Source organism: Salvelinus sp. IW2-2015, linkage group LG26 (genome assembly GCF_002910315.2).
Source record: "Salvelinus sp. IW2-2015 linkage group LG26, ASM291031v2, whole genome shotgun sequence".
NCBI lineage: Eukaryota > Metazoa > Chordata > Actinopteri > Salmoniformes > Salmonidae > Salvelinus > Salvelinus sp. IW2-2015.
This window is the reverse complement of record NC_036866.1, coordinates 27975277-27990205: the sequence shown is the minus strand read 5'-3', so window position 1 is coordinate 27990205 and position 14929 is coordinate 27975277. Positions and strand designations below refer to the sequence as shown.

Genomic DNA, 14929 nt, shown 5'->3' with positions numbered 1-14929 from the left:
TGGCTGAGGTGCACCCATGACAAGTTCGGAAACCAGATTGCATATCGGAGAAGGTACGGTGGGATTCGAATTGGTCAGTAATCTGTTTGTTAACTTGGCTTTCGAAGACCTTAGAAAGGCAGGGTAGGATGGATATAGGTCTGTAGAAGTTTGGGTCTAGAGTGTCACCCCCTTTGAAGACAAAGATAATTTTAGAAAGAGAGGGTCCAGATTGTCTAGCCCGGCAGATTTGTAGGGTCCAGATTTTGCAGCTCTTTCAGAACATCAGCTATCTGGATTTGGGTGAAGAGAAATGGTGGGACTTGGGCGGGGTTGCTGTGGAGGGTGCCGGGCAGTTGACCGTGGTAGGGGTAGCCAGGTGGAAAGCATGGCCAGCCGTAGAGAAATGCTTATTGAAATTCTCAATTATAGTGGATTTATCGATGGTACAGTGTTTCCTAGCCTCAGAGCAGTGGGCAGCTGGGAGGAGGTGCTTCTTATTCTCCATGGACTTTACAGTGTCCCAGAACTTTTTTGAGTTTGTACTACAAGATGCAAATTTCTGTTTGAAAAAGCTAGCCTTGGCTTTCCTAACTGCCTATGTATATTTGTTTCTAACTTCCCTGAAAAGTTGCATATCACGGGGGCTATTCGATGCTAATGCATTGAGTAATGATGAGAGAGATATAGTCTCTAGAGACGTTTAAACTAGGTGATGTCATCGCATATGTAGGAGGTGGAACAACATGGTTGGTTAAGGCATATTGAGCAGGGCTTGAGGCTCTACAGTGAAATAAGACAGTAATCACTAACCAGGACAGTAATGGACGAGGCATATTGATATTAGAGAGAGGCATGTGTAACCAAGTGATCATATGGGTCCAGTGAGTGGTTGGGCTGGCTGGGGACACGGCGATTCAGACAGTTAGCAGGCCGGGGCTAACAAGCTAGCAGTTAGTAGGCCGGGGCTAACAAGCTAGCAGTTAACAGACCGGGGCTAGCAAGCTAGCAGATCGAGGCTAGCAAGCTAGCAGTTAGCAGACCGGGGCTAGCAAGTTAGCAGAAGGGCCTTCCAAAATTCTATACCAAAATTACAAATTTTTCTGATTGAATTTAATTATCTTATTAAAACATTAACCCTAGTGAAATCAACAAAAATAACATCTTCATGAATCATTTAATAAGATATTTTAGAGTGAATATAATTGCACTTAAATTGTTTATTTTTTGTATTTATTTTTATTGATATTTTTTGTATGTTTGAGTATTGTTAATGTGTTTGATTTGCTAGACATGTTTGATGTAGCAATGTAAGTTGATTTTTGTATTATGAATTTTAAAAGTAATATAAAAAATAAATAAAAAATACTTATTTTCCACCATAATTTGCAAATAAATTCATTAAAAATCCTACAATGTGATTTTTCTGGATTTTTTCTTCTCATTTTGTCTGTCATAGTTGAAGTGTTACTATGATAAAAATGAAAATTACAGGCCTCTCTCATCTTTTTAAGTGGAGAACTTGCACAATTGGTGGCTGACTAAATACTTTTTTGCCCCACTGTATGTGCTTGTGCTCTCCTCCTTCCTGTTAGTAATCCATATGGTAGACCTACCTAATGAAATAACTGTGTTGCATGTCTGATTTGAGAGAGAGAGAGAGAGAGAGAGAGAGAGAGAGAGAGAGAGAGAGAGAGAGAGGAGAGAGAGAGAGAGAGAGAGAGAGAGAGAGAGAGAGAGAGAGAGAGAGAGAGAGAGAGAGAGAGAGAGAGAATGATTTATGAGTTGCATATATCTATTCCAGTGGCCTGTTTCTCCTCATTGAGTTTTTAATCTCTTTCCATTCATTCTCCTGGAGATGTTTGGTTATATCGAGTCTGCATGTGTGTGTGTTAAGGAGACAGAGCTGTGGCCACGTCCTTGTATGCAGGACAAAGACTACAGAGTAACACTATTGTCTGCTCCTTTACTCTTTACCTAGCAGAGACTTGTAGATAACCTGTAGCCAGTGGGTTTGGCGACGAGTATGAAGCGAGGGCCAACCAACGAGAGCATACAGGTCGCAGTGGTAGGTAGTGTATGGGGCTTTGGTGACAAAACAGATGGCACTGTGATAGACTGCATCCAATTTGTTGAGTAGAGTGTTGGAGGCTATTTTATAGATGACGTCGCCGAAGTCGAGGATTGGTAGGATGGTCAGTTTTACGAGGGTATGTTTGGCAGCATGAGTGAAGGATGCTGTGTTGCAATATAGGAAGCCGATTCTAGATTAMMTWTTTTGATTGGAGATGCTTAATGTGAGTCTGGAAGGAGTTTACAGTCTAACCAGACACCTAGGTATTTGTAGTTGTCCACGTATTCTAAGTCAAAGCCGTCCAGATTAGTGATGCTGGACGGGCGGGCAGGTGCAGGCAGTGATCGATTGAATAGCATGCATTTAGATTTACTTGCATGGAAAAGCAGTTGGAGGCCACGGAAGGAGAGTTGTATGGCATTGAAGCTCGTCTGGAGGTTAGTTAACACAGTGTCCAAAGAGGGGTCAGAAGTATACAGAATTAGTGTTGTCTGCGTAGAGGTGGATCAGAGAATCCCCAGCTGCAAGAGCGACATCATTGATGTATACAGAGAAGAGAGTCGGCCCGAGRATTGAACCCTGTGGCACCCCCATAGAGACTGCCAGAGGTCCGGACAACAGGCCCTCCGATTTGACACACTGAACTCTACTAKAGAAGTAGTTGGTAAACCAGGCGAGGCAATCATTTGAGAAACCAAGGCTGTCGAGTCTGCCAATAAGAATGTGTTAATTGACAGAGTCGAAAGCCTTGGCCAGGTCTCTTATCGATGGCGGTTATGATATCGTTTAGGACCTTGAGCGTGGCTGAGGTGCACCCATGACAAGTTCGGAAACCAGATTGCATATCGGAGAAGGTACGGTGGGATTCGAATTGGTCAGTAATCTGTTTGTTAACTTGGCTTTCGAAGACCTTAGAAAGGCAGGGTAGGATGGATATAGGTCTGTAGAAGTTTGGGTCTAGAGTGTCACCCCCCTTTGAAGACAAAGATAATTTTAGAAAGAGAGGGTCCAGATTGTCTAGCCCGGCAGATTTGTAGGGGTCCAGATTTTGCAGCTCTTTCAGAACATCAGCTATCTGGATTTGGGTGAAAGAGAAATGGTGGGGACTTGGGCGGGTTGCTGTGGAGGGTGCCGGGCAGTTGACCGTGGTAGGGGTAGCCAGGTGGAAAGCATGGCCAGCCGTAGAGAAATGCTTATTGAAATTCTCAATTATAGTGGATTTATCGATGGTAACAGTGTTTCCTAGCCTCAGAGGCAGTGGCACCTGGGAGGAGGTGCTTCTTATTCTCCATGGACTTTACAGTGTCCGCAGAACTTTGTTGAGTTTGTACTAACAAGATGCAAATTTCTGTTTGAAAAAGCTAGCGCTTGGCTTTCCTAACTGCTGTATATTTGTTTCTAACTTCGCCTGAAAAGTGCAATATCACGGGGGCTTTATTCGATGCTAATGCATTGAGTAATTGATGAGAGGATATAGTCCTCTAGAGACGTTTAAACTAGGTTGATGTCATCGCATATGTAAGGAGGTGGAAACAACATGGTGGTTAAGGCATATTGGAGCTGGGCTTGAGGCTCTACAGTGAAATTAAGACAGTTAATCATCTACCAGGAACAGTAATGGTACGAGGCATATTATAATTAGAGAGAGGCATGGTGTAACCAAGTGAATCATATTGGGTCCGTGAGTGGTTGGGCTGTGGCTGGGGTACACCGGCGATTTCAGACAGTTAGCAGGCCCGGGGCTAACAAGCTTAGCAGTTAGTAGGCCGGGCTAAACAAGCTAGCAGTTACAGACGGGGCTAGCAGCTAGCAATCGAGGCTAAAAGCAGCTAGCTGTTAGCAAGACCGGGGCTAGTCAAGTTTAGCAGAATATGGGCCTTCCAAAATTCTATACCAATTAATTAACAAATTTTTCTGATTGAAATTAATTATCTTTTATTAAAACATTAACCCTTAAGTGAATAACAACAAAAATATATCATCTTCATGATCATTAAATAATAGATCTTTTTTAGAAAGTGAATATAATTGCACTTATTAATTGTTTATTTTTTGTATTTATTTTTATTTAAAATATTTTTTGTATGTTTGAGTTATTGTTAATGTGTTGAATTTGCTAGAACATGTTTGATGTAGCAATGTAAGTTGAATTTTGTATTATGAATTTAAAAAAAGTAATATAAAAATATAAATAAATACTTATTTTCTCACCATAATTTTGCAAAATAAATTCATTAAAAAATCCTACAATGTTTGATTTCTGGATTTTTTTCTGCTCATTTTGGTCTGTCATAGTTGAAGTGTACCTAATGATAAAAATTGAAAATTACAGGCCCTCTCTCATCTTTTTAAAGTGGGAGAGACTTGCACAATTGGGGCTGACTAAATACTTTTTTGCCCCCACTGTATGGTGGCTTGTGCTTCTCCTTTCCTGTTAGTAATCCATATGGTAGACCTACCTAAATGAAATAACTGTGTTGCATGTCTGATTTGAGAGAGAGAGAGAGAGAGAGAGAAGAGAGAGAGAGATAGAGAGAGAGAGAGAAGAGAGAGAGAGAGAGAGAGAGAGAGAAGAGAGAATGATTTATGAGTTGCATATATCTATTCCAGTGGCCTGTTTCTCCTCATTGAGTTTTTAATCTCTTCCATTCATTCTCCTGGAGATGTTATGGTTATATCGGAGTCTGCATGTGTGTGTGTTAAGGAGACAAGCTGTGGCCACGTGCCTTGTATGCAGGAACAAAGACTACAGAGTAACACTATTGTCTGCTCCTTTACTCTTCTCTCTCTCCCTTCCCTGTCTGTTGCTCAAATCAAATCAAAGTTTATTGTCACGTGCACAGTTTTGCAGATGGTTCAGCAAAAGCTTGCGTTTCTAGTTCCAACCGTGCAGTAATAATACCTGCAATACAAAACAACTAGTTCCAACCTGCAGTAATAATACCTAGCAATACAAAACAACTAGTTCCAACCGTGCAGTAATAATACCTAGCAATACAAAACAACTAGTTCCAACCGTGCAGTAAATATACCTAGCAATACAAAAACAATGCACACATATTCAAAAAAGTAAAAAGAAAGAAATTAAGAAATATCAGAAAGAGCAATGTCAGAGTAGGTGTGTCCAAAAGTTTGGACACACCTAGTCATGCAGTGTTTTCTTTATTTTGACTATGTTCTACATTTTAGAATGCGTTTGAGCCAATCAGTTGTGTTGTGACAAGGTAGGGGTGGTATACAGAAGATAGCCCTATTTGGTAAAAGACCAAAGTCCATATTATGGCAAGAACAGCTAAAATAAGCCAAAGAGAAACAACAGTCTATCATTACTTTAAGACATGAAGGTCAGTCTATGCGGAAAGTGCAGTTGCAAAAAGCATTGAGTGCTATGATGAACTGGCTCTCATGAGGATGCGCCACAGGAAAGGAAGACTCAGAGTTACCTCTGTTGCAGAGGATAAGTTCATTAGAGTTACCAGCCTCAGAAATTGCAGCCCAAATAAATGCTTCACAGAGTTCAAGTAACAGACACATCTCAAAATCAACTGTTCAGAGGAGACTGTGTGAGACTGTGTGAATCAGGCCTTCATGGTCGAATTGCTGCAAAGAAACCATACTTAAGGACCCAATAAGAAGAAGAGACTTGCTTGGGCAAAGAAACATGAGCAATGGACATTAGACCGGTGGAAATCGGTTTTTTGTCTGATGAGTGCAAATTTGATATTTTTGGTTCCATCCACTGTGTCTTTGTGAGATGCAGAGTATGTGAACGGATGATGTCCGCATGTGTGGTTCCCCCGGGAAACATGGAGGTGGTGTGATGGTGCTTTGCTGGTGATTTATTTAGAATTCAAGGCACACTTAACCAGCATGGCTACCACAGCATTCTGCAGTGATACGCCATCCCACCTGGTGTGCCTGTTTTGCCACATTTGTTTTTCAACAGGACAATGACCCTATTTGACCAGGAAGGAGTGTAATGGAGTGCTGGCATCAGATGACCCGATCTCAACCCAATTGAGATGGTTTGGGATGAGTTGGACCGCAGAGTGAAGGGAAAGCAGACAACAAGTGCTCAGCATATGTGGGAACTCCTTCAAGACTGTTGGAAAAGCATTGCAGGTGAAGTGGGTGAGAGAATGCCAAGAGTGTGCAAAGCTGTCATCAAGGCAAATATAAAATATATTTTGATTTGTTTAACACTTTTTTGGTGACTACATGATTCCTTTATGTGTTATTTCATAGTTTGATATTTCACTATTATTCTACAATGTAGAAAATAGTAAAAATAAAGAAAAACCATTGAATGAGTAGGTTGGTCCAAACTTTTGACTGGTACTGTATATGAACACCTGCTCTTTTCCATGACATAGACTGACCAGGTGAAAAGCTATGATCCCTTATTGATGTCACTTGTTGATGTCAGTATAGCTGAAGGGGAGGAGACAGGTTAAAGAAGGATTTTTAAGCCTTGAGACAATCGACACATGGATTGTGTATGTGTGCCATTCAGAGGGTAATGGGCAAGACAAAAGATCTTGTGCCTACGAAACGGGTGTATGTGGTGGGTTCCAGGTTCACGTTTGTGTCATGAACTGCAATGCTGCTGAGTTTTTTACGCTCAACAGTTTCCTGTGTGTATCAAAAGGTCCATCACCCAAAGGACACCCAGCCAACTTGACACAACTGTGGTAAGCATTGGAGTCTACATGGGCAGCATCCCTGTGGAATGCTCCTTTCAAAACGCTTTTTTTGGTGTGTATAGGCAGTATGGACAGTATATGAATAGAATAGGTGTGTACAGCAGTAGTTATATAGGATGAGCCATGACTAGAATACAGTATATCCATATAAAGTGAATAAAACAGTATGTAAACATGAATAAAGTGACCAGTGTTCAATGTCTCTATGTACATACCGGAAGGTGGCCGGCTAGTAACACTGACTAAGGTTCAGGGCAGGTTACTGGGAGGAGGCCAGCTAGTGCTGACGGTTTAACAGTCTGATGGCCTGGAGATAAAAGCTATTTATCAGTCATGGCTCGGGTGGCTGAGGTCCTTGATGATCTTCTTGGCCTTCCTGTGACACTGGGTGCTGTACATGTCCTGGAGGGCAGGCAGTGTGCCCTGATGATGCGTTGGGCTGACCACACCACCCTCTGGAGAGCCCTCATCTCTTCTCCTGTCAACTCTTTTTCTCTCTTTGATCTCTTAGGTATACATTCAAAACAGATATTTATTGATAGCATGTGACGGCAGACAGATGTGTTTAGGCTTATGGCAGATTGGTCCATTCACTGATCTGTCTCTTAGTGAGAGACAGAGAGAAGCCAGCTAATCTCCCTGTTCTCTATTGATCACACACTTAGAGACTACATACTTTGTCTRAACACTATTGATCTCTCTCTCTCTCGTATAGCATGAGGATCAAGAGAATAAATGAACGGTATAAAAGACACTTGGTGGGAGAGGGATGATGATTTTATTTGTCTTTAGTGTGGAGAGGGAAGCTGTGAGKGTTTCTCAGGAGCACCATGAGCGTAGGAAGTGAGACTAATGACTGTAATATTGTAGACTTGTGTGCCCTCTACTGGTCACAMTGTTACATTGCATCACATCCGAAGTAATTACAAAACAGCGTGGGATTGAGTTTGTGTAACTGGCTATCAGCTGTTGAGTAACTCATTCACGTTGCAGCATACTAGATTCTCTCTGTCCCACTATCACCACTAATCGAAAACTTCCCGAAAAATGCAAAAGAAATCAACAACCTTTAACATTGTCTTCTCATGGATGATTACGACCTAATCTGGATTTTTTGGCATTTTGAATTTTAAGAGAGACTGACAGTTTCAGTAGGGAACTCCTCTCCGTTTTATTGCTTTTCATCACCAGCAATAGACCATGCCTGTATCGGGTGGTGAGGACCCCATGTCCCAGGTTCGTCAGATGCTGAGAGARTTGCTTGTGGGGAGAGAGAACGCCGAGGGCTTCTTCTGTCTGTGTGTGTCTGTACTGGGACACAACGATACACGGACACATTTCTTGCCGCTCATCCAGCTCCTAGCCACCGATCACAACAGCCTTCACACCACCCTCACCTCAATCTATTTGGAATACTTCTCCAAGGTACGACTGTTGGTTTGTTTGTTTGTGTTTGTGTGTGTGTGTATAGTCCAGTCATCTTCTAAAAGTATTATAGATACTCTGTCTCAACACAATGACATTTGTTAGTTTAATAGTTGTGTGTTTTGTTAGTGTTGTAGGCCTAACGTACCCTGCTGGAAAATCCAGTTTAGACCAGATCAGATTTTGTGCTGTTCACTGGCTTGAGCTGGTACAGCTGGATTTTCCAGCTGAGTTGTATTTGTCAAGAAGGTAAAGCAGAGACAGAGACTATTTCGAACCTCTAACATTGTAAAGCTGTATATATGACTAAAGCTGTATATATGACCATAATTGTCTGTTACAGGATGAGGATGATGAGTTGGCAGTGGCTCTGGCTCTGTCCCTATTAGAGGTCAAAGGGCAACAGCAGACCGATACCAAGCCCCTCTTCCCAGACCCTAAACTCCAGGGTCAAACAGACACCCAGGCTACGGCAACCTACAGACCCCAGAATAGCTCCATTCAGAGTCAGTCAGTTTCTCCTAATGGTAGCTCCAGCCAGCCTCCGCCAGCCCCTCTGCCCAAGGGTGCGAGCTATGCCCAGCTAGCAGCAGTAGGAGGAAGGAGACAGACTCAGGCTCAACACCAAGACTCCACATCACCCAGAAGATCCTCTGGACATGGCAGCTCTCCTCAGACAGAGMGACAGAGAGGCCCAACCCAGACAGACATAATGTGGTCTAATGTCACTCAGGATGTGTGTGCCTCTATTGCCACTTCTTTGACATCCAATCTCAACCAAGCCAAAGATGACATCACAGTGGTGGAGTGCGAAGTGGACCAATCTGAGAAGCCAAAGCGCTCAAAGAACCGACGTCAGCGGCGGAAGGGGTATGGCCAGCAGGTGGTAGGTATGCCTCGATGCCCCTCGGCTCCACCCCCTGTGCTGCTGTGGTTCCGCAGGGACCTGCGTCTCCATGACAACCCAGCTGTGATTGGCTCGTTGGCGGCTGGAGGGCCGGTCATCCCCGTCTTTATCTGGTGCCCAGAGGAGGAGGAGGGTCCCGGGGTAACCGTGGCTATGGGAGGCGCCTGTAAGTATAAACATATACATATTATGTCATTATTTCTTTACCTCAGCTTCTGTGTCTCCTGATCTGTGTCTAATCCTTCTGTCTCATCCCAGGTAAATTCTGGCTGCACCAGGCCCTGTCCTGTCTCAGCTCTGCTCTGGAACACATCGGCAGCCATCTTGTTTTCCTTCGGACGGATGAGGAGAGAGAGGGGATTGGTTCCTCGCTGCTTGCCCTGAGGAGTCTGGTGAGAGAGACGGGGGCGCAGACGGTGCTGGCTAGCGCCCTCTATGAGCCGTGGCTGAGAGAGCGGGACCAGGTAGTGGTGTCAGCGCTGCAGAAAGACAGGGTGGAGGTTAACATGGTCCACTCCTACTGTCTCAGAGACCCTTATACTGTTACTACTGAGGGGGTGGGACTCAGAGGTATGGTAATACTACTGTTACAACCACTACTACTGTTATTAACATTTAATATGACACAGCAGTAACTCTCTCACACACTTTCCCTCCCTCAGGTATTGGTTCTGTATCCCACTTCATGAGTTGCTGTCAGATGAACCCTGGCCCAGGGTTAGGGGTTCCCCTGGACCCCCCCATATCGCTCCCCTCACCCTCTGTCTGGCCCAGAGGCTGCCCTCTGGAGGGGCTAGGACTGGCACGCATGCCCTGCAGGAAGGATGGAACCACGGTCAGTAACCCCTTGGACTGAAGCACATGGGGGTCTGGGTTATTGTTGGTTGTATGTTAATGTGAGTGTCTGTTCCAGATTGACTGGGCGGCTAACATCAGGAGTTCCTGGGACTTCAGTGAGGAGGGGGCCCAGTCACGTCTAGAGGCCTTTCTAAATGATGGTGAGACACACACATTTCCCTTTCTCTACTTGTACTCGGAATTAAACCGCCCTACAGAATAGATATGTTATGTGTGTGTGTGTGTACGTATTCCAGGTGTGTACAGATATGAGAAGGAATCAGGGCGTGCGGATGCCMCCAACACCAGCTGTCTGTCTCCTTACCTGCACTTTGGCCAGCTGAGTGCTCGCTGGCTGCTGTGGGACACTAAAGGGGCGCGCTGCCGACCCCCCAAGTTCATACGAAAACTGGCCTGGAGGGACCTGGCCTACTGGCAGCTAACATTGTTCCCAGACCTGCCCTGGGAATCACTCAGACCACCATACAAGGCAAGGACAGGGTTAACACTAGCTCTAGCACTCTCTTCCTAGTTTGTATCCAATGAAAGCAGGATACTCACTCTCTTCTTGGTTTCTGTCCAATCAGGCCCTTCGGTGGAGCAATGAGAGGGGTCATCTGAAGGCGTGGCAGAAGGGCAGGACAGGTTATCCTCTAGTAGATGCTGCAATGAGACAGCTGTGGCTGACTGGATGGATGAACAACTATATGAGACACGTAGTAGCTTCTTTCCTCATAGCTTACCTCCATCTACCGTGGCAGGAGGGATATCGCTGGTTCCAGGTGAGACTCACGCACACACGGTCGCACACACACACAGACATACACACCAGACTATAGAGCTTTGTCTGTTAAATGAAAATGTCTACTGCGACGAGTCGGCAGCTCTGGATGTTCAGCTTACTCCGGACCAGGCCCCTAGTCCCCGGGAATCGAAAGAGGAAGCGGCACCGAAAGGCAGGCGAGGCGGCATCCTGACAAATAAACGTCGGCCAGCAAATAGACTGCATTGCCCTCTGTTCTATTGGCGAACGTGCAGTCACTAGAGAACAAACTGGATGAGCTTCATTTGAGACCATCCTATCAACAGGAACTGAAAAACTGTAATATCCTATGTTTCTCAAAATCGTGGTTGAACGAGGACATGGATTATATACACTGAGTATACAAAACATTAAGAACACCTGCTCTTTCCATGACAGACTGACCAGGTGAACCCAGGTGAAAGCTATTATCCCTTATTGATGTCACTTGTTAAATCCATCTTTTTTAATGCCGCGTTCAAAACAACTGGGAACTCGGAGCTGGGAAATCTCTGACTCCCGACTTCAGTGCGTTCAAGGCAACTGGAAAATCGGGAAAAAACTAGCTCCAACTGGGAAAATTAGTTTTGACCGGTCATCCAACTCGGAATCCCATGTGGGGAACTGGCCTCTTTCTAGAGCTCTGACTTTCTGACCTGAAGATCACTGACATCATGATTTGATCTAGTTTTTTYGAGTTCCCAGTTGTCTTGAAAGCACCATAATACTGCACAAATGATCGAAATGACCGGCTACTTTGACACTGACAAACTGAGAATCTGAGATGAATCAATGAAAACGACCTTGTCTTGAATCCATCAATAGCCTAGGCCTAGTTGTGTGGAGACACATATTGTAGGCTACAATATCAGGAAATTATAGTCCAAAAAAAGCTTTCCAGTTTCGCTGACTCACACCTATGCGTTCGTGCCTCTCTTGTTTTACTTTGGAAAACAATATTTGGAAGTTGATCAAATGTTTTGGTAGCCTAAAGCTGACATATTAGAGTATTCTCTTTTCAGCATTAGCCATTTGTTTTCCAACCTGTGTTTTCCCACGATTGTAGGCTATTTCAAATATTGAGAAAGGCCAGTTTTGTCTGCATGCTGTTTGTTCACTGACATATTTGCCGCTGTTCCCGACTGTAGGCTCTGCCTTGTATTGGGCTACATTCCACAGCTTGGCTATTTTGAAAAGAAACCATTTATCATCTGTGGCAAAGTGTAGGCTTTCTCATAGTGTAGTAGGCTATTCTGAATTATTTCATTTCTTTCTGAACAGAGCAGTAACTCTACCTTWGGTAAATGTATTTAAATTTCTCATGCGTGCCGCAGTTCCTCTAGAACCCTTCGCGCAGCTATAATTTTATAAGGAAAAAAAGTATGAAGTGCAATGCTAGAGAGATGAGAGTTTCAGGCTCATATCTATCAGAGCAGAGGGAGAGAGATCATAGAAAGTGAATCTCATTCTATTTCTGAGAGTGTACATCTCGCTGGTTGTTCTATGCATTGTCAAGACCGGATGGCAGACTTGGGTAAGACGAAAGGAGGAGGGGTGTGTCTCTGTTAACAGCTTATTTGCGATCTCTAATGTTACATCTCGAGTTGTTGCTCGCCTGAGTTAGAATACCTAATGACTTGAATACCTAATGACTAATGACTTCCAGACTTGGTGCACTGGTACCGCTTGGTACGGCAACTGCAAGGCACCTGACCGCAAGGCACTACAGATGGTGGTGAGTACAGCCCAGTACATCACTCGGGCCAAGCTCCCTGCCATCCAGGACCTCTATACCAGGCGGTGTCGGAGGAAGGCCCAAAAAATGGTCAAAGACTCCAGCCACCCAAGTCATAGACTTTTTTCTCTGYAAGCGGTACCAGTGCACCAAGTCTGGAACCAATAGGACCCTGAACAGTTTATAACCCCAAGCCATAAGACTGCTAAAAAAGACTGCAAAATAGCTAATCAAATGGCTACCCGGACTACCTGCATTGACCCTTTTTTGCACAAACTCTATGCACACACAGTGGACTCACTCACCCATACTTACACTGACACCCCAACACACACACACACACACTACAAATGCCCACACATGGACACTGATGCCACACACTCACCACACACTGCTGCTGCTGCCTATTATCTATCCTGTTGCTTTGTCACTTTACCCCTACCTATATGTACATAGTGTCTACCGCAATAACCTCATACCCATGGACATCGACTTGGTTCTGGTGCTAACTGTATATAGCCATGTTATTTTTACTTGTTATTCACAGTGTCACTTTCTATTATTTATTTTTTACTTTGTCTTTAACTCTGCATTGTTGGAAAAGGACCATTTAAGCAAGCATTTCACAGTTAGTCTACACCTGTTGTTTACAAAAGCATGTGACAAATAACATTTGATTTGCTAATAACGTTGGACTGTGTGTGTGTGTGTAGGACACCCTTGTGGATGCTGACGTGGCCATAGATGCCATGATGTGGCAGAATGGAGGCATGTGTGGTCTGGACCACTGGAACTTTGTCATGCACCCTGTTGACGCAGCCATGACCTGTGACCCTTACGGAAGCTATGTCAGGAAGTGGTGCCCTGAGCTGGCGGTGCTGCCTGATGACCTCATACACAAACCCTGGAAGTGCCCAGCCTCCATGCTGCGCCGTGCCGGTGAGAGACAACACCAGCCTTATCCTCCTAATCTTAACTTAAACTTCCAGAGTTACCCTAACCTTATTGTAATAACTTTACCATAGCCTTACCCTTTTCTTACTATAGAGTTACCATAACCTTACCATACTATAGCTTTACCACTAACACAACTCTCATGCGTTTCCCTGTATAGACTTGTTGGTGTTTAACTCCCCTTATCCATCTACACTTTAGCTAAACCTCAGCCTCTCCCTCTAGGTGTAGTCCTAGGCCAGTCCTACCCAGAGTGTGTGGTGACAGATCTGGAGGAGAGGAGGAGCCAGTCTTTGCAGGACGTGGCATTGGTGAGGAGGCGTTTTGGGGAATACGTGGACCCCTGCTCGGGGTGCGACCTGGTCCCCCTGCCCCCCCGCCTGGTCTCGGAGGCCATGGGTGTATGTCAACTCACTGCTTCTATCGTATTATGTCTCATGAGTGGTCCTCAGTACTGTATTTCCTGTTTGATTTCTTTCTTTGGCCACATGGCTTTTGTATGCCTTGAGACAATTTTTTATATACAAATGTCACACTGTGAACTAAATTGAGTGACTGACAGCTTCTCTCCCTTTCTCTGTCAGGGAGGTATGGTCAACACAGGTGGGCAGTTCCTCCTGCCTGTCATCACCCGTATGGAGTTCAAGCACCAATCAGACGATCCAGACGCGGACGCTGCCTCTAACCCCTATAACGCCGTTCTGAAGGGCTACGTGAGCCGCAGGCGGAATGAGACCATCGCCTTCCTGAACCAGACAGACTTCACAGCCAGCGTGATAAACGAGGGAGCAGAGAGGAGGGAAAGACAAGAGCGAGACCAGAGGAGGATGGAGGGACTACCACGCCCTCTTGCAGCTCAAGGAAGGGGAAAGAGGACCCCCGCTGCCAAGGACAGGTTCTCCACAGTGCCTGGGGGAGTGGCTACTTCTCACAGATGACCATAAGGGCAGGGGCTAAAGGTTCGATAGAGCCACTGTGGTGCCCAATGGCCTTTCCTCAATTGGTTTGCTTAACTTCTGCGTCCTTCCTCACCTACTTTTGAAAATGGTTAAAGGTAAATCAAGGAGACGCGGGGAAGAGGGAACTTGAACAAAATTGTGCTTGTATCAATTGTCTCTCCTTCACTCGCATGTCATCCAGCAAATTATGTTTACAGTGGATCACAAAAAATAAATGTGTAAAGTGATCAAAATGAATTAAGTTAGTTGTGCAAGACATTTTCTCAATAAACATGCTTTTCTGCTMCGACAAAACAAAAGCTGATTCAACTGGGGTGTGGCAGATTTAAAAACTCCAGTAGGATACATAACTATCCTCAATAAAAAAATATATATTTCACCTTTATTTAACCAGGTAGGCCGGTTGAGAACAAGTTCTCATTTACAACTGCCACCTGGCCACGATAAAGCAAAGCAGTGCGACACAAACAACACAGAGTTACACATGGAATAAACAAACATGTAGTCAGTAATACAATAGTAAGTCTATATACAGTGTGTGCAAATGAGGTAGG

At 44.5% G+C, this 14929-nt stretch overlaps 1 protein-coding gene across 1 annotated transcript; it reads left to right on the top strand.

Annotated features, from left to right (window-relative positions):
• The first annotated feature begins 7687 nt into the window (after nucleotides 1-7687).
• Nucleotides 7688-14659, top strand: LOC111952167 (deoxyribodipyrimidine photo-lyase-like). Its single transcript, XM_023970711.2, has 10 exons — nucleotides 7688-8181; nucleotides 8525-9254; nucleotides 9347-9658; nucleotides 9751-9923; nucleotides 10002-10086; nucleotides 10183-10415; nucleotides 10513-10707; nucleotides 13176-13401; nucleotides 13642-13817; nucleotides 14001-14659. Exons 1-10 carry the CDS (start codon nucleotides 7957-7959, stop codon nucleotides 14352-14354), a joined length of 2709 nt encoding a protein of 902 aa, XP_023826479.1. The 5' UTR covers nucleotides 7688-7956; the 3' UTR covers nucleotides 14355-14659.
• The last annotated feature ends 270 nt before the right edge of the window (nucleotides 14660-14929 follow it).